A 26,759-nucleotide genomic window follows, 5' to 3' on the forward strand; every position below is an offset into this window, starting at 1 on the left:
ATAATCTCACAAAAAGGTTGGGCGCAAATATCTTATTTTTCATGAAAAAAAAAATGTTTTCAGCTGTCACCAAGGCACGTTTAAACATTCAGACGTCGTGTTGAATTATTAATATTAGGAAAACCTTAAAAATCACTTTAAATAATATTCAATACAAGTTCATGTACAAATGTATAAGAAATCCGTTCTAAATCAATTGTATGATATTTCATTTTCAACTAAAGTGGATGTTTAATGACATGGAAATGACATTTGTCTATGGCTGTCTGGGAAAAATGACAAAAATATATAAATTCCTGAATAGTACGATCGTAGCCATTATCAGATATAGTTTATAGACAAATCAAAGACAAGTACAATACTGGTAAAATGGTGTTTGAATAAGTTTTAATTTCTGAAAGTTTGCACGGCCAAAGTGCCGAAGTTGCATAATCACCAATTTACTATAATAAAAATATTGTTTCCATGTGTAATCTCATATTCACAACATCAGAATAAACTATCCATTTTAGTATTCAAAATATATCAAATGAACCTGAAATTACTCAACGTCACACTCGTGGCGAGGAAATATAATACACATTGAATGTACCACATATTTTCCTAAACTAACAAAACCAGGCTATTACGCCGCTAGCTGGTGCTCATACATTTATAAAACATATACTTTATACAATTGTCATAAAATACCTGCAATCATGGGACGCACACAGTATGGATGATTGATGAGTAGTGTACGGGATATAAATAGCACTCCTAAAGAAGATACATTTTCGAATTAGTTGCTAACTTCAAAGAGGGAACTTTAGCTAACATAAAACCCATAAGGCAAACTGAGATTCGGCAAATGACATATTTACATTTTAGTCATGTATGCATTCACTACTTACAGTAGCATGTAGCATTTCATACTTTTTTTTTTTCTTCCGTACTGGTCCCCCGTGGGAATTGAACCCACAAACCTGGCGTTGCAAACACCATGCTCTACCAACTGAGCCACACCCTAGAGTGGCTTATTTGACGCCAAACCAACAACAGTAGTTACTAATAACATACATTGCTCATGTACGATGTAAAAGGTAGATTTTATGATGTAATGTACATTTAATAAATTTCTATCCCGGGACCATTCAATTTTCAACTCAACCACAGCAATTCTCCATAAATCTGTTGTGTTTTACCCAGAATCCCATACCTGTGTATTAGACAATGTAAACACACTAATCCACCAGGAGGTGGCATAATACCCATTTTTATGCAGGAATTTAACAACTTAATTACACTGTTACATAAGTAAGGGTGGCTAACCAGCCTAACTAATTACATTTTAGAACAGATGGAATAAAAATAACCAGCACAGTCATACTAAATTGTCTTAAGAAATTACATGGTGTTTTGGTATGTCAGTAGCCTGACATTATCATGCTATTATATTCGGTGTCTTATGTAGAATACTAATTAATCATTAATTAAGTGATCTATCGAGACATAGCACCATTCTGAGAAGTTGTGGAGCGTCACTCCGCTGAGCACCGCTGGCAGCACTACACCCCTGATTATAACCGTTGGATGCCTTCGGAAGTCTCACATAACCACAGCTCTATGAACTAAGAGCCACATCCAGTTTTTACACCATTGCAGCAGCAGGTCAAAAGATTCGGGGTTGACCGAAAATCATTTGGTGCTAAAGTGCCGAAAGCCAGGTCCTGGTGATGTACATGTTGTCCTTTGGTAAATTCAGAGCGTTTCGATCTCAGAGCGTTGAGCAGAGCGCACACTGGACACTCTGGCAGAGGAGTAGGGTTAATCCGAGTGGTCTAACCTCACAACGGCAGTCATACTCCCAAGCTAACTGGCTAAAGTTGTCTAGCTACTTCCAGACACAAATGAGAGAACACCTCACTCTGACCCTTTTACTCGCCCCTAGCAGAGTTGGTTAGACTGTTTTCATGTTATCGAGTGCGCAACATGTTGACCACACCGCTCGTGTTGCAAAATAAATGTACACATACATGTTATTCAAATCATTGCTTGCTTGTTGAGCTTCTGTGTTTCCAAGAGCTAAAATATAAGTTACTTCTAATTGTAGAGCAGAAAGCGCTGCAAGTCCTGCCTCTCCCATCTCCTCATTGGCTTTTAGAAGCATATGCCCACGTGCCATCTCCTCACTGGTTATACCCACGTGGCTGATTGAAAGATAAATGGAGTTCGGTTGTGGTAATATACCTTATGAAAGTTAGTTGCCAATCGCCATATAAAGTCCAAAGAAGAAAAGGCCTGGAAGGCGGAGAGATGACTAGAAACGATTCAGTTGACCGTTTTATGTGTGGATTAATTGTCGGAGTAGAGGACCTTGTGCATTTCAGGTAAAATAACAACAATGTTTATATCCCAGGACAAATTAGCTACCAACATCAAGCTAGCTATCTAAATAGGACAAATTAGCTAACAACTGCAAGCTTGCTAAATTTCCATAAATGTTTAATGCTTTTCGTCCTATCCCCAAATTAATATAATTGGTTCAGTGTTTGTTTTGATATTTCAACCTGCGTGTCGTGATCACGTTTGGTGTGGGGGGACAAAATCTATTTGCACACGATGGCGCACGCTAGTGATGGGTCCTTCGCGAACGAGCCAGCTCTTGTAGGTGAATGTTCGCATATCAGAAGAGCTGTATCTATTTGTAAAAAAATTGAAAAATTAAGGTATGAATAATCAAAAGATTTAAATGAATAGAATGAACTAATTCAAAGAACGAAAAAAAAATATATATATGCCTAAATGCTTAGGTGCGCACACATTCGTTCTGCCTGCTCAGACTAACAGCCTCACCTGTTGTTCCTGTCATTCAGACACGCAGTGTCAACCAATGAACCAAAGATGCATGAGGGAGGGCTGAGACAACTCACTCACAGTCACACACTTAGCAGCCAAGGAGAGAGAGGAAGGACAGCTGTGAAAAGAACAGCTGGAAAATGAGTCGGAAGCACATTAGCATTTGGATGCATTTTAATAATGTAGACAATGTTAAAGCACAGTGTAGAATTTGCCAAAACAAAATCTCATAAAGCCGGTTCTACGCATAACCTACACATGCGAACTGTGCACCCAACTGTGAAGCTAGCTGTAGCAGAGCGTCGAGAAACTAGCGGGCCTGCTAGTGATAGTGGTGGAGCCAGCACCTCCACACGTGGAGATGTATCCATAAAAATAAACAGCACAGTCATACTAAATTGTCTTAAGAAATTACATGGTTTTTTTGGTATGTCAGTAGCCTGACATTATCATGCTATTATATTCGGTGTCTTATGTAGAATACTAATTAATCATTAATTAAGTGATCTATCGAGACATAGCACCATTCTGAGAAGTTGTGGAGCGTCACTCCGCTGAGCACCGCTGGCAGCCCTACACCCCTGATTATAACCGTTGGATGCCTTCGGAAGTCTCACATAACCACAGCTCTATGAACTAAGAGCCACATCCAGTTTTTACACCATTGCAGCAGCAGGTCAAAAGATTCAGGGTTGACCGAAAATCATTTGGTGCTAAAGTGCCGAAAGCCAGGTCCTGGTGATGTACATGTTGTCCTTTGGTAAATTCAGAGCGTTTCGATCTCAGAGCGTTGAGCAGAGCGCACACTGGACACTCTGGCAGAGGAGTAGGGTTAATCCGAGTGGTCTAACCTCACAACGGCAGTCATACTCCCAAGCTAACTGGCTAAAGTTGTCTAGCTACTTCCAGACACAAATGAGAGAACACCTCACTCTGACCCTTTTACTCGCCCTAGCAGAGTTGGTTAGACTGTTTTCATGTTATCGAGTGCGCAACATGTTGACCACACCGCTCGTGTTGCAAAATAAATGTACACATACATGTTATTCAAATCATTGCTTGCTTGTTGAGCTTCTGTGTTTCCAAGAGCTAAAATATAAGTTACTTCTAATTGTAGAGCAGAAAGCGCTGCAAGTCCTGCCTCTCCCATCTCCTCATTGGCTTTTAGAAGCATATGCCCACGTGCCATCTCCTCACTGGTTATACCCACGTGGCTGATTGAAAGATAAATGGAGTTCGGTTGTGGTAATATACCTTATGAAAGTTAGTTGCCAATCGCCATATAAAGTCCAAAGAAGAAAAGGCCTGGAAGGCGGAGAGATGACTAGAAACGATTCAGTTGACCGTTTTATGTGTGGATTAATTGTCGGAGTAGAGGACCTTGTGCATTTCAGGTAAAATAACAACAATGTTTATATCCCAGGACAAATTAGCTACCAACATCAAGCTAGCTATCTAAATAGGACAAATTAGCTAACAACTGCAAGCTTGCTAAATTTCCATAAATGTTTAATGCTTTTCGTCCTATCCCCAAATTAATATAATTGGTTCAGTGTTTGTTTTGATATTTCAACCTGCGTGTCGTGATCACGTTTGGTGTGGGGGGACAAAATCAATTTGCACACGATGGCGCACGCTAGTGATGGGTCCTTCGCGAACGAGCCAGCTCTTGTAGGTGAATGTTCGCATATCAGAAGAGCTGTATCTATTTGTAAAAAAATTGAAAAATTAAGGTATGAATAATCAAAAGATTTAAATGAATAGAATGAACTAATTCAAAGAACGAAAAAAAAAAATATATATATGCCTAAATGCTTAGGTGCGCACACATTCGTTCTGCCTGCTCAGACTAACAGCCTCACCTGTTGTTCCTGTCATTCAGACACGCAGTGTCAACCAATGAACCAAAGATGCATGAGGGAGGGCTGAGACAACTCACTCACAGTCACACACTTAGCAGCCAAGGAGAGAGAGGAAGGACAGCTGTGAAAAGAACAGCTGGAAAATGAGTCGGAAGCACATTAGCATTTGGATGCATTTTAATAATGTAGACAATGTTAAAGCACAGTGTAGAATTTGCCAAAACAAAATCTCATAAAGCCGGTTCTACGCATAACCTACACATGCGAACTGTGCACCCAACTGTGAAGCTAGCTGTAGCAGAGCGTCGAGAAACTAGCGGGCCTGCTAGTGATAGTGGTGGAGCCAGCACCTCCACACGTGGAGATGTATCCACTCAGTCAAGTAGGCCTACTCCGTGACCCACAGCAACACAGTCTTCTATGGACCAGTTTATGCCAAAGTCTATGTCTGAAGCAAAACAAGGCCAAATTGATATTGCATTGGCTAAAATGATTGCCACCGATTTCCAGCCATTTTCGATCGTGGAGAACAGAGGTTTTAGAAATTATAGCAATAGTCTAAATCCAATGTACACAATTTCAAGCAGGAAAAACCTTTCAAGATCACTTATTCCACAACTGTACAAGAGCACACAGGCTTCAGTGCGGGAAAGTCCAAAGAGCTACTGCAGTTTGCCTTAACACTGACTGCTGGACATCAAGGGTAACCACTTCTTATATGACGGTTACATGTCACTTCATTGAAGATTTCTCGATATCTAGCTGTCTTCTGGACTGCTTTGAGTTCAGTGACAGACACACCTCAGAGAACTTGGCAGAGGAACTGTTGAGAGTGGCCAGAGAATGGCAAGTAGATGGAAAAGTGGTCTGTTGTGTTAGCAACAATGCAGCTAACATAACCAAAGCCATTACATTTTTAAAATGGATCCATCATCCATGTCTTGCCCACACAATGAACCTGATTGTAAGAGATGCTCTGAAGGTGATGAAATCCACTGTGAACAAAGTGAAAGCAGCTGTGGAATACTTCCACAGGAGCACAGTAGGTGCTGAAAAACTAAAGTCTACTCAACGCCAGATGTGGATGCCTGAGCTGAGGCCTATACAAGACTGCACTACAAGGTGGAATTCAACATTTTATATGTCGAAGCGGTTTCTTGAGTCAAAGGATGCCATCATCTCTACCCTGGCCATTGTCAATGCACCTGTTGATGCTCTGACCCAAGAGGAATGGGAGGTGGTGGTGGAGGTGTGCAGAGTCCTGGAACCCTTTGAGCAGGTCACTGTGGAGATCAGTGGAGAGAGGTACAGTAAGCAGTTATTGCCATATCATTATTTAATCTAGTATTATATATGTATATGAGCAGTAGATGAGAATGTAGTATCAGTAGACAAAACATGAACCTGAACTAATAAGTTACTGTTCTCTCTTTTCAGCTATGTGACTGCCTCAAAAATGATACTCCTGTGTAAGGGTCTGCAGCGAATCACAGCCAGCCACCAGAGAGAAGCAAATGTAACCACAGGACATGTGACAGAGTTGATGGACACCCTATGTTCATCAATGGACAGAAAGTTCCACAGAATGGAATATAATCACGTGGTATCAGAAACCGCTGCCCTTGACCCCAGGTTTAAGAAGTTAGCCTTCAGTAATGCCAGAGTGATTGATGAGGCTCTTCAAAGAATAACCTCAGCAGCAGGGAGGGACAGCCCCAGCAGTCAGCTGGCTCAGGCACCAGGGCAACAGGAATAAGAAGGAGCAGATGGAGCAGAAGCACCAGCAGTAGTGCCACAAATGTCTGCTGTTTGGATGCTGTTTGACGAGAGAGCAACTGGGGATGCAGCACGAAGGAATCCCTCAGCAGATCTGCAGATCTTCTGAGCTGGTGGAAGAACAAGGCCTCTGTCTACCCACGGCTTACTAAAGTCATGACAGGAAGACTCTGCATAGTGGCCACATTCGTTCCCTCAGAGGGTCTTCTCAAAAACGGGACAAATAATTACTGAGAGAAGAAACCGCATCAGCCCCTCGAAAGTGAGGCAGCTTGCATTTCTGAATGCAAATCTCTCATAAAAGCTAAATATGGTCAGCATTGCTGTGTGCTGCTGGTTATAACATGGCAATAAAGAAGAGAGAGAAAAGAGGGACCCGTTTAATGTTTTAAGTGGGATGCTGCAGTTTTGCACATTGTTATTTATTTTTCATTGATATGGTGCAATATTCTATTATGCTGTTCAGATTGTATTCGTTTTGAATTGTTAGATTTATATGCACTTTGTTTATATATATATAAGAAAGTTATACTTTAAATGCAAATGTTTAATAGCATTCTTTTTCATAACAAACCAATGCATTTTTAAATAGATTGTGGTTAAGGTAGAGTATGAATTCATTTAATAATTTAATTAGAATTGTTTAACACCAATCATAGTCAAACTATCGTAAACTGTTTGACTTGAAATATATTTTTTTAAAGAGCCGTTTGGGAGCCAAAAGAGCCGGAATGCCCATCGCTAGCGGACGCACGTCCGGTTTGCGTATGGTGTTTAGTGACTAAATTATTTTTATTCTTCTGTGGGTTTTATGGCAGACTACAACCCAAAAAGGTGTACTACCGCCACCAACTGGACGAGGTTGAGAAAAACAAGGTAAAAATACTACCCATACGTGATAGGAAAAACTAATTGAATCCACCCAAAATAAAACAATTAAAAAACACACATTGACAAAACCAAAATCCCTTCCTTCGAATCTGAATATCTCCCTTCTCAGACTCGATGACCTGAGAGGGTAGTAAAGGCTTGTGACAATACTCCATGCAACTCCTCCACGAGAAGTCTCCACCGCAAAGACAGTGATATCTATTTTCCTGGACTTCCTCCACCTTGGCAGTGCCATTAATCAACATTGGCTATAAAGGCCACAAAGTCCACCTTCTTAACCTTTAACATATCTTGGTCCTGCTGCTGAAAAGCAACCCCTGCTTTTAAATCAAATCAAACATTTGCTTTGAAAGGCAATCCATGCAGCCTTCAGTGAAGGCCTATCCACCACCATGGACTCTTCAGGAGCGACATTCGAACCCTCAAAGCTTATAACAGCCGCTGCATATGAAATGCTCTGGATAGCCCTGACTTTGGCCACGTCATTTCCTTTCACCCTTGTTGGGCATTCCATGGTTCCCACCACAATTGCAACATGAGTGACTAACTGTGCTGCTAGCAACAATTTTATTGTTTTTTTTGCCAACCTTTACTGACACCTGTCATATTCAACTGGTGTTGTGCGTTTGTAAATTCATCAGTTATTCTCCGCTCTGACACACTCAAACGAGAGTACTCTAAAAATCGGTGTAGATAGTCAAAATGTATTTATGAACTCACTTCATAATCACAAATTATGTAAATGAGACTTACTGAGTCTGGCTTTAAACTTTAAAATACAACAACTTTCCTAGCTAACAGCTAAATGTTTGTTTTAGACTTTATAATTGAAATTCTATTTTCAAGGCCTCAAATGTTGTCACGGAAAATATTTATGTTATTTTCAACAACCAATGAGCAACTTTGCTGGAAATCCAGTTGCATATAGAGCTAGCCAGCTTGTTGTCCTCAAAAACAGAAATGAGTTAGCATTTTCTGTCTTTGCTTTGTTGGCCATTTCTAATAGGGAAAGAATGGGTTTTTGGGATATACACAGAAATGTTGGCTTAGGAGATCTAATATGTTGTATTCTATGAGATAATATCAGTCAGTTAACGTGACCTTTATGAATTATGAAGCCTTTATGTGCTTGTTTTGAGATATATATATATAGTACTAATACACAGTTATGGTACAACCCATTGCGCATTAAATGTGTAACGCAGCCTTAAAATGATGTTGTTTCTGTAATCTGTATGGTGCTGTGAGTGTGATGTTTCAAATAGACTGTAATGGCAGGTAATGCACCAGGATCTAATGCTGACAATGCACCATCTAAACGTGCAACCGTACAAGAATGCATGCACATCTGGCCTCGTGTAAAGATCAAACAACTATTTTAAGAGGAGTGTTTTAGCAGTCTCACAATAGATATCCATGAAGAATGAATAAAGCCAAGTCACGTGTAATAAGATCACCACTCACTCGACTCTTCCGGGTGTTGGCAGTCCGCTGACTGGGGTTGACTAGATGGGATACAGCTTTTGTCAAATTTGACTTTTCGTAGCAGGTTAGGAGAATTTACACAGCATGTTAGGATAATTAACGTAGCACGTTAGGAGAGTTAGGTTAAAATGTGGAAAAAGGTCAGAGTTAACTAAAATGCCAAAATAAATACACTTTTGACAAAAGCTGTAGCCCTTCTAGCCATGACCACTTACTGGGTGAAAGGTGATGAGAAGCGCTGCATACACCAAGAGCGGAGCAACAACAGAAAACTACCGCAAGCGCCTTCCTCTACAGTCTAGTCTAGAAAATAGCCGCTACATTATTTTTTATTTTGAATGGACGAGCGAAAACAACTTTTCTCATATCGCAATTAGCAGAATATCGCAAAAATACTAAGGTGAGTTTGCTTGTCATGTTTGTGGGATAAAGCTGCCTCGATCAGACTGCAAACTGAAACTGACCTACATTCGAGCCGTGAAAACAATGCAACGGCCTCAGGGGCCAACTATTTTTTAGCTAGCTAGTGCACTTGTTTCTGCAGTAAGTAGAACTGACTTGCTAGCTATGTTTCATCATATGGTTATGTAGCCAGAATTTATATGGTAATCAATTGCTGAGCAATTGTGCTATAAGCGTGCTTATTAATGCGATTGGTACAAGGCTGGGCCGCCTCGGCAAAGATGGAATTTGATCTCGAATAATAAAAGTTGCGAGTCAAGCTAGCTGGGCAGTTTTCATGTTTATGTGGAATTACTCTGATACTCCGATTTGGTTGTATGGTTTGTTAAACTTTGAAATCAATGGTTTTTGTTTGGCATACATTTTAAAGTGAAAAACCTGAGTCTCAGCGTAATTCCGTTACAATGGAATTGCCCAGCTACAAATTCTACAACTATCTTTGTAGATAATGACTACTGTAGTAGGGGACATTGGGGTACATTGAGCCAAAGAGGTAGGTTGAGCCACCCTTGTTTCTAGGAAACCATAAACATTTATAATTTGACCAAATATGGAAAGAGTTGTAAGGAAGTTAACGTTAGGTCCAAAAAACTGGAATTTCGTCAAGTCATACATTTTTTGGGAGGTTTCATGATGCTTGTATCTAAATCAAAGTAAATAATTTAAAGATTGTTCTATAAAAATGCAAACTCAACTCCATCATTCATTGAATCAGATGAACCCTCTGATATTGCCAACTACTTTCATTATTTTTTTAATTGGCAATATTAGCAAACTTAGGCATGACATGCCAACAACAAACGCAGACAAGCATTGTAATTTTGAATTCCACAAAGAGAATGTGGAAGAGGAACAAATTATTGTTGTCTATCAACAATGACAAGCCACCGGGTTCTGACAACTTGGATTGAAAATTACTGAGGATAATAGCGGATGATATTGCCACTCCTATTTGTCATATCTTCAATCTAAGCCTACTAGAAAGTGTGTGCCCTCAAGCTTGGAGGAAGAATACTAAAACCCCCTTTACTGGCTCAAATAGCCGACCAATCAGCCTGTTACCAACCCTTAGTACACTTTGAGATTTTTTTGTTTTCGATTTAGAGGTTGATGCCTCTGTAATGTATACATTGATTGAGTAGGTTATTGTTATGGAGATTGTACTCTTATTAGAGAAACGGTGAGAAAGACAGTTACTCAGTTTAGGGTTCTTCATGTTGATTGGAGATTAACAATGTTTGCAATTCTGTGCCATGTCACTCAGCTGGTATTATCCAATTAATTGTCCATTTATCCATACAAGATGTGATCTGGAAATAATGAATACAATGGCATCAATACTAAGATAACGTACATTCATTTAGCAATAACAAACAAGATATACAGCTCTCATCTGTTATACTAAACCAATGACTGAAACAAAAATACAAGTGGCTAGCAACATCAGACTAACCAGCTAACAATGACAGGCAAAAATGTAGCTAAGAATGTTAGATAGCGAGCATAAAAACGAGACACATAATGCTGTAATAATTACAAAAATATTATTTAACTATTGACAACTTTGTCAGTAAAACAAGGGGAAAACATATACATTACTTACAGTTTTGGTTTTCACACACAGTGATGAATAAATTCACCAGAAAGAAAATAATGTCCAAAACTGAAATTTGTGTTCACAGCAGTAGGTTGCCAGCTGCACTTAGTAATGAACTAAACACTCTGCCAGCTTGTGATAGCTGTGATGTCATCACTGAGTTCTTAAAGGGACAGGCTTTTTTACAGTGTTTGACTAGATACATGGCTATTTTGCAGTAAACAAATTGACAACAGACTTTCAGCATGCTTATTGGGAAGCACAGCACTTGCACACATGACTGATGATAAAACGTTTGTGGGGACTGTTTTGTTAGACTTTAGTGCGGCTTTTGACGTTATCGATCATAGTCTGCTTCTGGAAAAACGTATGTGTTATGGCTTTACACCCCCTGCTGTAATGTGGATAAGCGAACACCGAGGGCGTAGTCCTCTCCAACATAATCCAGGTAGAATCAGGAATTCTCCAGGGCAGCTGTCTAGGCCCCTTACTTTTGTCAATCTTTACCAACGTCATGCCAGTGTGTCTACGTATGCGGATGACTGAACACTACGGCAGGTAGCCTAGTGGTTAGAGCGTTGGGCCAGTAACCGGAAGGTTGCTGGATTGAATCCCTGAGCTGACAAGGTAAAAATCTGTCGTTCTGAGCAAAGCAGTTAACCCACTGTTCTCGGGCGCCGTGGATGTTGATTTAAGGCAGCCCCTTGCGCCTCTCAGATTCAGAGGGGTTGGGTTAAATGAGGAAGACACATTTCAGTTGTGTGCATTCAGTTGTACAACTGACTAGGTATCCCCTTTCCCTTACCCTTATACATGTCAGCTACTACAGTGACTGAAATTACTGCAACACTTAACAAAGAGCTGCAGTTAGTTTCAGAATGGGTGGCAAGGAATAAGTTAGTCCTAAATATTTAAAAAACTAAAAATTGTATTTGGGACAAATCATTCACTAAACCCTAAACCTCATCTAAATATTGTAATGAATAATGAGGAAATTGAGGTGACTAAACTGCTTGGAATAAACAGGTAGGACCGATTTCAAGTTTTCATAACAATCGGTAATCACCATTTTTGAATGCCGATTATGGCCGATTACATTACAATCCACGAGGAGACTGCGTGGCAGGCTGACCACCTGTTATGCGAGTGCAGCAAGGAGCCAAGGTAAGTTACTAGCTAGTATTAAACGTATCTTATAAAAAACAATCAATCTTAACAAAGTCACTAGTTAACTACACATGGTTGATGATATTACTAGTTTAACTAGCTTGTCCTGCGTTGCATATAATCAATGCGATGCCTGTTAATTTATCATCGAATCACAGCCTACTTCGCCAAACGGGTTATGATTTAACAAAAACGCATTCGCGAAAAAAGCACAATCATTGTACCATGTACCTAACCATAAACATCAATGACTTAATTAAAATCAATAGACAAGTATATATTTTTAGTTAAAAGCAATTAATGTTAGCATGAAATATTAACTAGGGAAATTGTGTCACTTCTCTTGCGTTCAGTGCAAGCAGACTCAGGGTATATGCAGCAGTTTGGGCCGCCTGGCTCAGACCATTTCTTCCTAACAAAGACCGTAATTAATTTGACAGAATTTTACATAATTATGACATAACATTGAAGGTTGTGCAATGTAACAGAAATATAACAGAATTACGGTTCCGTATTTCACTGAAAGAATAAACGTTTTGTTTTCGAAATAGTTTCCGGATTTGACCATATTAATGACCTAAGGCTCGTATTTGTGTATGTTTATTATATTATAATTAAGTCTATGATTTGCTATTTGATATAGCAGTCTGACTGAGCGGTGGTAGGCAGCAGCAGGCATGTAAGCATTCAAACAGCACTTTACTGCATTTGCCAGCAGCTCTTAGCAGCGCTGTTTATGACTTCAAGCCTATCAACTCCCGAGATTAGGCTGGCAATACTAAAATGCCTACAAAAGTAACTACAACCTAAAACTTCGCAACTGGGAATATTGAAGACTCATGTTAAAAGGAACCACCAGCTTTAATATGTTCTCATGTTCTGAGAAACGTTAGCTTTTTTTACATGACACATATTGCACTTTTACTTTCTTCTCCAACACTGTGTTTTTGCATTATTTAAACCAAATTGAACGTTTCATTATTTATTTGAGACTAAATTGATTTTATTTATGTATTATATTAAATTAAAAGTGTTCATTCAGTATTGTTGTAATTGTCATTTTATATATATATATATATATATATATATATATCGGCCGATTAATCGGTATTGGCCCCCCAATAATCGGTATCGGTGGTAAAAAAAATCATAATCGGTCGACCTCTACTCTCAAGATCCACCCTACCTTCCATGTATCCCTGATCAGTTCCAGTCCCATGTCTCCTCCTGCAGCAGCTCCTCCACCCCCCTAAGCTCATCGATGACCATCCTGCCTATACTTTCCGGCAGCTTTTGGACGTGCGCCGCCGGGGTCGTGGCTGGCAGTACCTGGTAGAGTGGGAAGGCTACCGGCCTGAAGAACGCTGCTGGGTTCCCCGCTATCATATTCTGGACCACTTCCTCTTACATGCTTTCTATACCTCACACCCAGATAAGGCTGGTTGGGCACCAGTTGGCGCCCGTAGAGGGGGGGTACTGTTACATCTGTGCCTGCCACGCCTTCTACTGCTCATCCTGTGTCTCCCTAACCTGCCGCCACTCCCCGAGGGCTCTCGCCCTCTTTCTCTGTGTGTGTGTGTGTGTGTGATTGTGTGGGTGGAGACAGGTGTGCTGGAGGCAGAGCAGATCCCCACCAGCTGCAACCTGTTCCATAATCAAGACCTCTACAAATACTCAGCCCTGCCACTTCCACGCTGCCAGATTGTAACCTCTGCTCAGTCGGTCTGCGTTTTTAGCCGTTTGTTCCTGCATAGATCCTGTTTTTGTGTTGTGCCTGTTTTCCTTTGCCTGATGATGTTTTCCTCTTCGCTACAGTTCTGTCCGCTCTGACTCTGGTCCCTGTCTCCAGTCCCACGTCTCGCCAGTCCTGCTACCCTGTCCTGGACCCCCCCACTCTACTGCTTCCTTGAATTCCTCTCCAGAACTGCTTACCCAGCCCCAACTCCCCTCGCTCCAGCCTCAGCACCTGGCTCCCTGCAACCCGCCCGAGCTTTCCCTGGCCTGCACCCCATCTTCCCCGTTTTTCAATAAATACCTTGGTTACATTATCCCAGTCTCCTCATCTGAGTCTGCTCTTGGGTCCGTGTAATAGTAAGTGCCTTAATGTGTTTGGACTCCAGGAAGAGTAGCTGCTGCTCATTTGGGGTCTCTATAAGCTTCAGTATGAGGTCTGAAACCTAGCATGAAAGTGCATCCTTGTAGCTGTGTGGGCTAATATAGTAAATGTTTACCTTGGAGTAAATTGAGCCAATAGCAAGTTGAGCAAATAAAAAAAAAATTCAGGCGTAACGCAATGCATTATTGCAAGGGTGACTTGACTTGACAAAATATTGAATGGCCTTTGAATGGGGTATGGTAGTAGATGCCTGGCACACCAGTTTGAGTGTGTCAAGAACTGCAACACTAGGGCTTCCCGAGGGGCGCAGCGGTCTGAGGCGTTACTACAGACCCGGGTTCATTCCTGGGCTGTGCCACAACCAGCCGTGGCCGGGAGTCCCCTAGGACGGTGCACAATTGGCCCAGCGTCGTCCGGGTTAGAGGAGGGTTTGGCCGGTGGGGCTTTACTTGTCTCATCGCGCTCTAGCGACTCCTTGTGGTGGGCCGGGTGTCTGCGGGGCGACACAGGTCGCCAGTTGAAGAGACTTTCCTCCGACACATTGGTTAAGGAATGATGTTAGGCAGGTGATGTTTTGAAGAGCGCATGACTCCACCTTCGCCTCTCCCGAGCCTGTTGGAAAGTTGCAGCTTTAAGACAATATCGAAAAAGAGGATCAAAGAAAAAAATATACAAAAAAGAACTGCAACTCTGCTGGGTTTTTAACGCTCAACAGTTTCCCATCTGTATCAAGAGTGGTCCACCACCCAAAGCACATCCAGTCAACTTGACAAAGCATTGGAGTTAACATGGGCCAGCATCTCTGTTGAACGCTTTCGACACCTTGTGGAGTCCATTCCCCATTGAAGTGAGGCTCTTCTGAGGGCAAATGGGGGTGCAACTCAATATTAAGAAGGTGTTCCTAATTTTTGTATACTCAGTGTTTAGAGCAGTGGTATTCAACTCTTACCCTACAAGATCTGAAGCCTACTGGTTTTCTGTTCTACCTGATAATGAATTGCACCCACCTGATGTCCCAGGGCTAAATCAGTCCTTGATCAAATCAAATTTTATTGGTCACATGCAGATGTTAATGTGAGTGTAGCAAAATGCTTATAATACATTAAAAAAACTAAATACTGCATAGTTTCCTAAGGACTCGAAGCGAGGCGACCATCTGTCGGCGCCATCTTGCAATGAAAAAATGCAGGGGAACTGGCTTCGAGGTCCAGAGTTGAGTGTGAGGAGTATAGAGAATCATTGTACCATCTAAACCACTGTGAAATATTTTCAATAACCAAAAATATTGTATTTTCAGCTATTTGAAGCTGGTGTACAAAACCGAAAGTAAAAGACGCAAATCTAAACTTAAGAATGGGAAGCATAGAAATAGCCCACATAGAACATATCTACTGCTTCTTAGACTTGCTTTGAATGAGAACGACAGAACTCACATTGAATTTGGTTAGGTTGCCCAACAAGTTACATTTTGCAGCTTAAAAATGTGCTTAAAGTGATTAAATGCAAAAAAAAGATGTGTTTAGAAAATAAATAAAGATAGACATGGTTTTAAAAGGTAGTGGTATTATTTCATTCAGTACAGAAATGTGTAGGTGCTTTAATTCACCCTGTCCTGCAGCTCAACTTACCCCATGGTATGTGGTGCCAAGAGACCACTTTTTGTGTGACAAACTATGTTTTCAAAACTGTTTACATTAATTCTGATTATTTCCAGGGATACACAACATCCTGAAATATATATTTTTTAGAAAGAATACTATATTTCCCTTGAAAAATGCCTCAATTTACCCCACTCTCCCGTACAGTTAGCATGGTCCAAGATCCAAGATAAAAAAAAATGTAATCTAAAAGTTAGACAAAAGTGGAGGATTGTCCAGTCCACACTTGGATTCCTAGAGTCTACCAGGCTAGGGGACAGTAGGTCTATGGCTAACCAGGTGTTTTGGTAATGTAGGTGACAACATGGCTAACCAAGTGTTTTGGTGGTGTAGGTGACATGGCTAACCAGGTTTTTGGGTGCTATAGGGGACAACATGGCTAACCAGGTGTTTTGATGCTGTAGGGGACAACATGGCTTACCAGGTGTTTTGGTGGTGGAGGTGACAACATGGCTAAACAAGTTTTTTGGTGCTGTAGGGGACAACATGGCTAAACAGGTTTTTTTGGTGCCGTAGATGACAACATGACTAACCAGGTGTTTTGGTGCTTGTAATGGGGAAATCTAAGATGACTGAAGTTAATGTCACGTCCTGACCAGTAAAAGAGGTTGTTTGTTATTGTGGTTTGGTCAGGGCGTGGCAGGGGGTGTTTGTTTAGAGTGTTTCGGGGTTTGTTGGGCTATGTTCTTGTTAGTTTATTTTTATGTTAGTTCTGGTATGTCTATTTCTATGTGGTGTTTATTGGGTTGGCCTTCAATTGGAAGCAGCTGCTCCTCTTTGCTTCTAATTGAAGGTCCTATTTAAGAGGGGTGTTTTTTCTATGGGATTTGTGGGTAGTTGTTTCCTGTTTTGTGTTCGTGCACCTGACGGGACTGTTTAGTGTCGTTTGTTGTTTTTGTATACGTGTTTCTTTTTGTTTTCCTTCTTTAATAAAATAAGAAGATGAGTTTACACGTTCCCGCTGCGTTTTGGTCCAATCCCTACGACACCCGTGACAGTTAATATTTAGTTTAGAGTAATCTACACATGTCAAGCCCTGACCATAATGAGCCCTCGGGGTTCTCTATGGTGTTTTAGGTCAGGGCGTGACTAGGGGGGTTTCTAGGTATTATATTTCTATGTTGGTGTGTGTGTATGGTTCCCAATTGGAGGCAGCTGATAATAGTTACCTCTAATTGGGGATCATACTTAGTGTGTCCTTTTTCCCACCTGCTAGCTGGGAAATTGTTTTGTATGAGTGCCTATGTGCGCTACGTATTTCACGATCGTTATATCTTTGTTGTTTTGGAAGTTTCACTATCATTCAAATTAGAAACTCTACTCATGCTGCGCCTTGGTCCAGTTATTCATACGATGGTTGTGACAACACAATGGTTAGCATATTGGATTTCCTGTTTTGTGACATTCAAGGTGCGGGTTGATGGTCAATAGACATGATGCTGAATTATTATTATTTTAATTGTTTTATCCCCGGTCCCTCAGGAGGCCTTTTGCCTTTTAGTAGGCCGTCATTGTAAATAATAATTTGTTCTTAATTGACTTGCCTAGTTAAATAAAGTTGAAATAAAATATAAAAAAAGATGTATTATTGTCATATTTGTCGATAGTGCATAATGCCAGACTGGAGGACACGCTGATATTTCACTGTTGTATGGTATTGATGACATCCTGTGGACCCTGTGATTCAGTAGCAGCTGACAAAGTCGTTGCCTTTTTGTTTTGACTTCCTACAAGCCTCTCAGGCTGCTGTTTCCAGAACATTTGGTGCTGTCTGATTAGGACATTAAAGGACTGTCTTCAAGAGGCCAGTTAGACATTTTCTCTGCTTCAATGCTGGGTGGTGTCTCCCTGTTGCAACTTGTAATAAACAGGATTTTTTTTAAATTCTCTTCATCTGCGACTGCTCTTCTCTTTTGTTCACCTGGAAATTCCTTTTACAGTGTTGTAGGTTACAACATGGCTAACCAGGTGTTTTGGTATTGTAGTTGACAAAATGGCTAACCAGGTGTTTTGGTATTGTAGGTGACAACATGGCTAACCAGGTGTTTTGGTGCTGTAGGTGACATGACCAACCAGGTGTCAGAGTTCCCCACTGAGCGGACGTTCCAGTACCAGCATAGCCTGCCTCCTCTCCCTGTACCGTCTCTAGAGGCGAGCCTTGCCAAGTACCTGGATGCAGGTGAGATGCCAGCTGCATGTGTGACAGAGAAGCGCCGTTAGCATGGACCCTGGACAAAAATGTGTCTAGTTACTGAAATGTCTGTGTATTTTCCAGTGCGGCCGTTTGCTACGGAGGAGGAGTACCAGGTGACTGCGGCCGTAGTGAAGAGGTTTGGAGAGGGCATCGGCAAAGACCTGCACCAAAAACTACTGCAGAGAGCCAGGACACGCAGGAACTGGGTACACACACTCAACTAGAGGTCGACCGATTATGATTTTTCATTGCCGATACCGATTATTGGAGGGCCAAAAAAAAGGCCGCTACCGATTAATCGGCCGATTATTTGTAATAATGACAATTACAACAATACTGAATGAACAATGAACACTTTTATTTTAACTTAATATAATACATCAATAAAATCAATTTAGTCTCAAATAAATAATGAAACATGTTTAATTTGGTTTAAATAATGCAAAAACAAAGTGTTGGAGAAGAAAGAAAAAGTGCAATATGTGCAATGTAAAAAAGCTAACGTTTAAGTTCCTTGCTCACAACATGAGAACATATGAAAGCTGGTGGTTCCTTTTAACATGAGTCTTCAATATTGCCAGGTAAGAAGTTTTAGGTTGTAGTTATTATAGAACTATTTCTCTCTATTCCATTTGTATTTCATATACCTTTGACTATTGGATGTTCAAATAGGTACTTTAGTATTGCTAGCCTAATCTCGGGAGTTGATAGGCTTGAAGCCATAAACAGCACAATGCTTGAAGCATTGCGAAGAGCTGCAGGGAAATGCAGGAAAGTGCTGTTTGAATTAATGCTTACGAGCCTGCTGCTGCCTACCACCGCTCAGTCAGACTGCTCTATCAAATCATAGACTTAATTATAATATAATAATTCAGAAATATGAGCCTTAGGTCATTAATATGGTCAATTCCGGAAACTATCATTTAGAAAACAAAACGTTTATTCTTTCAGTGAAATACGGAACCGTTCCGTATTTTATCAAACGGGTGGCATTGCACAACCTTCAATGTTATGTCATAATTATGTAAAATTCTGGCAAATTAGTTCACAACGAGCCAGGCCGCCCAAACTGTTGCATATACCCTGACTCTGCGTGCAATGAACGCAAGAGAAGTGACACAATTTTCCTAGTTAATATTGCCTGCTAACATGAATTTCTTTTAACTAAATATGCAGGTTTAAAAAAATATACTTCTGTGTATTGATTTTAAGAAAGGCATTGATGTTTATGGTTAGGTACAGTCGTGCAACGATTGTGCTTTTTTCGCAAATGCACTTTTGTTAAATCATCCCCCGTTTGGTGAAGTTGGCTGTCTTTGTTAGGAAGAAATAGTCTTCACACAGTTAGCAACGAGCCAGGCGGCCCAAACTGCTGTATATACCCTGACTCTGTTGCCCAGAACGCAAGAGAAGTGACACAATTTCCCTAGTTAAAAGAAATTCATGTTAGCAGGTAATATTAACTAAATATGCAGGTTTAAAAATATATACTTGTGTATTGATTTTAAGAAAGGCGTTGATGTTTATGGTTAGGTACATTGGTGCAACGACAGTGCTTTTTTCGCGAATGCGCTTGTTAAATCACCCGTTTGGCGAAGTAGGCTGTGATTCGACGATAAATGAACAGGCACCGCATCGATTATATGCAACGCATGACAAGCTAGATAAACTAGTAATATCATCAACCATGTGTAGTTAATTAGTGATTATGTTAAGATTGACTGTTTTATATAAGATAAGTTTAATGCTAGCTAGCACCTTACCTTGGCTCCTTGCTGCACTCGCATAACAGGTAGTCAGCCTGCCACGCAGTCTTCTCGTGGAGTGCAATGTAATCTGCCATAATCGGTGTCCAAAAATGCTGATTACCGATTGTTATGAAAACTTGAAATCGGTCCTAATTAATCGGCCATTCCGATTAATCGGTTGACCTCTACACTCAACACACAACACACTGCACAGCTATAACCTGTGGGAACTGGTCACACACCATGCTTGACCCTGAGCAACTGCGAAAGGGAATCTTTGAGTGTTTTAAATACTGCAGTCATTATGGTGTCTCCCTGCAGTGTTTCATCTTTATTCTGTGTGTCTGTTTTCCTGCAGTTGGAGGAGTGGTGGTTGAATGCAGCCTATCTGGAATTGCGTTACCCCTCCCAGTTGAATGTGAACTTCGGAGGTCCTGCACCCTACCTAGAGCACTGCTGGCCCCCTACAGAGGGAGTACAGCTACAGAGGAATAGCATAAGCATGTGGCACACTCTACAGTACTGGGACCTGCTTCGCACGTAAGATACTCACATTGAGTGTACAAAACATGCTTTTTCCATGACATAGACTGACCAGGTGAATCCAGGTGAAAGCTATAATCACTTATTGATGTCACCTGTTAAATCCACTTAAATCAGTGTAGATGAAGGGGAGGAGCCAGGTTAAAGAAGGATGTTAAACCTTGAGATAATTGAGACATGGATTGTGTGTGTGTGTCATTCAGAGGTTGAATGGGCTTAGATAAAATATTTAAATGCCTTTTGAACGGGGGAGTCAACATAGGCCAGCATCCCTATGGAACGCTTTCGACACCTTGTAGAGTCCATGCTTCAATGAATTGAGGCTGTTCTGAGGGCAAAAGGGCGTGCAACTCAATATTAGGAAGGTGTTCCTAATGTTTTATACACTCTGTGTATATATATTAAGGTAACACACGCATCACAACTACTAGTACGATTGCAAAATAATGCACAATTTAAACACTTGCCCTCCAATCCCCCCTTCCCCAAAACACGTATATATATTGAACTATAAATTGTGCCTTCCTGTATTATAGTTGTTTCAAATATTTATTCTATTCTATTGAGCCAGCTACTTTATGTTCATATTATTATATTTTATTTCTTATTGTTGTTTCATTGTCGAGAAGGAACCTGCAACTAAGCATTTAGTTGGACGGTGTATACGTACGTACCTTGTGTATCCCTAAACACACACCTTCAGTACACACTCTCTGACTGTGTGGTCCCTGCCAGGGAGAGGCTGGACCCTCATAAAGCTGGTAATGTGGTGTTGGATATGGACCAGTTCAGAATGCTGTTCTGTACATGTAAAGTTCCTGGAGTCACCAAGGATACCATCATCAACTACTTTAAGACAGGTAGGTGACCCCCCCCCAGGTAGGTGTGTGTGTGTGTGTGTGTGTGTGTGTGTGTGTGTTTTCCATGTGTGTGTGTGGATGTGTGTATTGATTACTTTACGACATGGTCAGTCAATCTGGAAAATTTCAAGAACGTTGAACGTTTCTTCAAGTGCAGTCACAAAAACCATCAAGCGCTATGATAAACTGGCTCATGAGGACCGCCACAGAAAATGAAGACCCAGAGTTACCTCTGTTGCAGAGGATAAGATCATTAGAGTTACCAGCCTCAGAAAATGCAGCCCAAATAAATGCTTCACAGAGTTCAAGTAACAGACACATCTCAACATCAACTGTTCAGAGGAGACCGTCTGAATCAGGCCTTCATGGTGGAATTGCTGCAAAGAAACCACTACTAAAGGACACCAATAATAAGAAGAGACTTGCTTGGGCCAATATACACAAGCAATGGACATAAAACCGGTGGAAATCTGTCCTTTGGTCTGATGAGTCCAGATTTGAGATTTTTGGTTCCAACCGCCGTGTCTTTGTGAGACGCAGAGTAGGTGAACAGATTATCTCTGCATGTGCGGTTCCCACTGTGAAGCATGGAGGAGGAGGTGTGATTGTGTGGGGGTGCTTTGCTGGTGACACTCAGTGATTTATTTAGAATTCAAGGCACACTTAACCAGTATGGCTACCACAGCATTCTGCATCGATACGCCATCCCATCTGGTTTGACTATCATTTGTTTTTCAAAAGGACAATGACCGAACACATCAGGACAATGACCCAAAATAAGGGCTATTTGACTAAGGAGAGTGATGGACTGCTGCATCAGATGACCTGGCCTCCACAATCACCCGACCTAACCCAATTTAGATGGTTTGGGATCAGTTGGACCGCAGAGTGAAGGAAAAGCAGCCAACAAGTGCTCAACATATGTGGGAACTCCTTAAAAACTGTTGGATAAGCATTCCAGGTGAAGCTGGTTGAGTGAATGTCAAGAAAGTGCAAAGCTGCCATCAAGGCAAGGAGTGGCTACTTTGAAGAATCTCAAATATAAAATATAGGTTGATTTGTTTAACACTTTTTTGGTTAGCGCATGATTCCATATGTGTTATTTCATAGTTTTGATGTCTTCACTATTATTCTACAATGTAGAAAATTGTAAAAATAAAGAAAAACCCTTGAATGATTAGGTGTGTCCAAACTTTTGACTGGTACTGTATGTATTGATGTTTTTTCTGTGTGTGTTGTAGAGAGCGAGGGTCCATGCCCCTCCCATGTGGTGGTGATGTGTAAGGGACGTTTCTTCTCGTTTGATGCAGTGTGTGATGGACACATTCTTACCCCTCCAGAGCTGCTCAGGTATTCTGGCCGGTGGATATTTAGGTATGTTGTATTTGTGTGCATCTGCATATATTTGCATGTATTTATGTGCCTGTGTGTGTGTGTGTGTGTGTGTGTGTGTGTGTGTGTGTGTGTGTGTGTGTGTGTGTGTGTGTGTGTGTGTGTGTGTGTGTGTGTGTGTGTGTGTGTGTGTGTGTGTGTGTGTGTGTGTGTGTGTGTGTGTGTGTGTGTGTAGGCAGCTGACCCATGTGAAGCAGTGTTGTGAGGGGGAGCCAGCGGGAGATGGTGTTGCTGCTCTCACCTCAGAGGAGAGGACACGCTGGGCTAAGGTGTGTGTGAAGTTGGCTGTATAGAATAGAATGGACATCACCATGCCCTAAACCGCTCTCTCGCTCTCTCACTCTCCCTCTCTCTCGCTCTCTCTGTGTCTGTAGGCCAGGGAGTATCTGATAGGTATAGATCCAGCCAATAAGACCATCTTAGAGACCATCCAGAGCAGTCTGTTTGTGGTCTCACTGGACGATGCTAAACCCTACGCTACTGCAGAGAACTACACACCGGTACGTACACAAACACACACACACCACAGGCATCCATACCATCCTTAGTATGGTATAATCTGACCTTTGGCCTTTGCCCCCAGGTGACCCGGGAAGCGCTGACAGGAGACCCCACCATCCGCTGGGGAGACAAGTCCTACAACTCCATCTCCTTCGCTGACGGAACCTTCGGATCCAATTGTGACGTGTGTTACTGTTTTGTAGAGAGAGAGATGATTTGAAATAACAATACTCCTCTGTTAGCAGTAGTGTAATGATGTTTTGTAGAGAGAGAGATGATTTGAAATAACAATACTCCTCTGTTAGCAGTAGTGTAATGATGTTTTGTAGAGAGAGAGATGATTTGAAATAACAATACTCCTCTGTTAGCAGTAGTGTAATGATGTTTTGTAGAGAGAGAGATGATTTGAAATAACAATACTCCTCTGTTAGCAGTAGTGTAATGATGTTTTGTAGAGAGAGAGATGATTTGAAATAACAATACTCCTCTGTTAGCAGTAGTGTAATGATGTTTTGTAGAGAGAGAGATGATTTGAAATAACAATACTCCTCTGTTAGCAGTAGTGTAATGATGTTTTGTAGAGAGAGAGATGATTTGAAATAACAATACTCCTCTGTTAGCAGTAGTGTAATGATGTTTTGTAGAGAGAGATGATTTGAAATAACAATACTCCTCTGTTAGCAGTAGTGTAATGATGTTTTGTAGAGAGAGAGATGATTTGAAATAACAATACTCCTCTGTTAGCAGTAGTGTAATGATGTTTTGTAGAGAGAGAGATGATTTGAAATAACAATACTCCTCTGTTAGCAGTAGTGTAATGATGTTTTGTTGTGAGTGTGCTCCTATGTATGGTAATTGATGGTGTGTTGCAGCATGCCCCATACGATGCCATGGTGCTGGTAACTCAGGGTTACTATGTGGATCAGCAGCTCAAAGCTACAGACGGCAAGTGGAAGGTAAATACTGTTTCTATTGAACTTATTTTCAGTGACTGTGTATCTTGTTTGTCCTTAATTCTAAGTTCCTTACTGGCCTGCTAAACTGGATGCATAAGTATTGCTGAGTGTGAGACACTTCTGTTAATTTCAGTGAAACCTGGGCGTAAGCATGCTGGCTCAGCATAAAACTACACTCTGGTTCTATTTAGAAGAATTTACGCCATAGCTCACACCTAAGGACAACAGGATATGCTATTATGCTTCCATGTATCAGGTAATAAACAGGTTAATTTCACTGTGAGTAAGCAACAGTATAATTTGTATTGTGTGTGTCTATGTAGGGCTCTGAGACAGTGCGGCCTATGCCTCTTCCTGAAGAGTTGGTCTTCACTGTGGATGACAGAGTCAGGAGTGACGTTGCACATGCCAAGCAACAGTACTTCGAGACTGTGAGCACACACACACACACACACACACACACACACACACACACACACACACACACACACACAAAAATACACACACACATTCATGACTCTGCTTCCCCGTAGTGGTCAGATTGGACCATCGCAGGTGTTGTGTTGATCACAAACACACCCTCACAGGCCCTTACACTCCCCAACACACACACAACTCTAATCTGTGTGTGATATCTGGTTTGACAGACACCTGTGTGTGTCTCCAGACTCAGGACTTGCAGGTGGTGTGTTATGCGTTCACCTCGTTTGGGAAAGCAGCCATCAAACAGAGGAAGCTCCACCCAGACACCTTCATACAACTGGCCCTTCAACTGGCTTATTACAGACAGCATGGGAGGTAATACCATCCATCCGGCCAGGGCCGGCTCTAGCCTTTTGGGGGCCCTAAGCGAGATTTCTTTGGGGCCTAAGCTAGGCCATGGGGTGGAGAGACATTATTTTCAGTTTTAAAGCTAATTTCTTGTAATTCTACACATTTTGCCGTGACTTATGCCATGTTAATGACGATACAGTGAGTGACTAACAAAATCAATAGGAGCCCCCTGGAGGTCAGGGCCCCTAGGCACCCTGGTCGGTGTTCAACCATGATTACAAGTTTAGATAGCTGGCTAGACTAACTTACTAATTTAAAAAATGTTAGAAGACATGGTGAATTGAGTGACTGCCAGAGCTGACATAACAAGAGAGAAATTGCTGGTGCAGAACCACATTTCGACCTTGCAACTGGTGTATTCTACTATTCTAACTCTCAAATAATAATAATTTGGGGGGAGGTTGAGGGCGCCCTAGCAGCCTGGGGCCCTAAGCAACGGCTTATGTCTCTTATGCTTGGAGCCGGCCCTGCATCCACTATCCATCCAATGAATCCATCCATCCACCAAACATTCATCCATCCACCCTCCCGCCCATCCATCTATCCATCAAATTCATCTATCCTTCCTCCCCAATATTCTCTCCATAACTGATGATTGATGATAATCCCCCCTCCCAGGTTAGGTAGTTGCTATGAGACAGCGATGACCAGAAGGTTCTACCACGGCAGGACTGAGACCATGAGGCCCTGTACCCTGGAGGCACAGAACTGGTGCCATACCATGCTCCTCCCTGCAGCTAGCGTAAGTGTGAGAGTGTGTGTGTATCCAGTAAACGATTAGTTCTTCATACATTGTCATGCCATACATGTAAATCTGGCGACCAGGCTACCAGGCTCTGAATTTCTGTATGTCTCCCAGGCTGAGGCTAAGAGGAAAGCCCTGCTGCTGGCCTTCAACAAGCACAACAAACTGATGGCTGAGGCACAGAACGGAAAAGGTTTTGACAGACATCTCCTGGGCCTGTACCTGATCGCCAAGGAGGAGGGACTTCCTATGCCAGACCTTTTCACTGATCCACTGTATTCCAAGAGGTGTGTTTTTGTCTTTGTTCGTGTGTGTTTATGGTGTGTGTAATTTGTGTGTGTTCTCTCTCCAGTGGCGGGGGCGGTAACTTTACCCTGTCCACCAGTCTGGTTGGCTACACCACAGTCCTGGGAGCGGTTGCTCCCATGGTGCACCATGGCTACGGGTTCTTCTACCGCATCGGAGACGACAGGTGGGCTATTACACATCCACACACACTGACCCCACACAACATCATCCACAGTTTGACCAGTAAACACACACACACACGCACACACACGCACACACACACACACACACACACACACACACACACACACACTGACCCCACGCAACATCATCCACAGTTTGACCAGTAAACACACACACACACACACACACACACACACACACACACACACACACACACACACACACACACACACACACACACACACACTGACCCCACGCAACATCATCCACAGTTTGACCAGTAAACACACACACACACACACGCACACACACACACACACACACTGACCCCACGCAACATCATCCACAGTTTGACCAGTAAACACACACACACACACACACACACACACACACACACACACACACACACACACACACACACACACACACACACACACACACACACACACACACACACACACACACTGACCCCAAGCACCATCATCCACAGTTTGACCAGTAAACAAACACACACACACACACACACACACACACACACACACACACACACACACACACACACACACTGACCCCAAGCACCATCATCCACAGTTTGACCAGTAAACGAACACACAAACACATACACACACACCCACACACACACACACACTGACCCCAAGCACCATC

General features: G+C 41.8%; 1 protein-coding gene across 3 annotated transcripts in view; it reads left to right on the forward strand.

The window, feature by feature from the left end:
• The first annotated feature begins 8,873 nt into the window (after positions 1-8,873).
• The window catches only part of LOC106576069 (peroxisomal carnitine O-octanoyltransferase-like), a 49,350-nt gene continuing 31,464 nt past the window's right edge, over positions 8,874-26,759 (forward strand). Inside the window, exons 1-15 of one of the 3 annotated variants that reach the window (XM_045698473.1) lie at positions 8,874-9,249; positions 17,872-18,028; positions 18,125-18,249; positions 20,150-20,331; positions 21,070-21,194; positions 22,436-22,544; positions 22,762-22,855; positions 22,961-23,086; positions 23,170-23,271; positions 23,960-24,043; positions 24,367-24,474; positions 24,711-24,841; positions 25,496-25,619; positions 25,737-25,909; positions 25,975-26,094. In XM_045698473.1, coding sequence (XP_045554429.1) covers positions 17,914-18,028; positions 18,125-18,249; positions 20,150-20,331; positions 21,070-21,194; positions 22,436-22,544; positions 22,762-22,855; positions 22,961-23,086; positions 23,170-23,271; positions 23,960-24,043; positions 24,367-24,474; positions 24,711-24,841; positions 25,496-25,619; positions 25,737-25,909; positions 25,975-26,094 — 1,718 coding nt within the window. In that variant the 5' untranslated portion in view covers positions 8,874-9,249; positions 17,872-17,913. The remainder of the gene's footprint in view (positions 9,250-17,871; positions 18,029-18,124; positions 18,250-20,149; positions 20,332-21,069; positions 21,195-22,435; positions 22,545-22,761; positions 22,856-22,960; positions 23,087-23,169; positions 23,272-23,959; positions 24,044-24,366; positions 24,475-24,710; positions 24,842-25,495; positions 25,620-25,736; positions 25,910-25,974; positions 26,095-26,759) is intronic. The other 2 variants (XM_045698471.1, XM_045698474.1) reach the window with 2 other exon arrangements.

This window comes from Salmo salar, chromosome ssa02 (genome assembly GCF_905237065.1).
Source record: "Salmo salar chromosome ssa02, Ssal_v3.1, whole genome shotgun sequence".
NCBI lineage: Eukaryota > Metazoa > Chordata > Actinopteri > Salmoniformes > Salmonidae > Salmo > Salmo salar.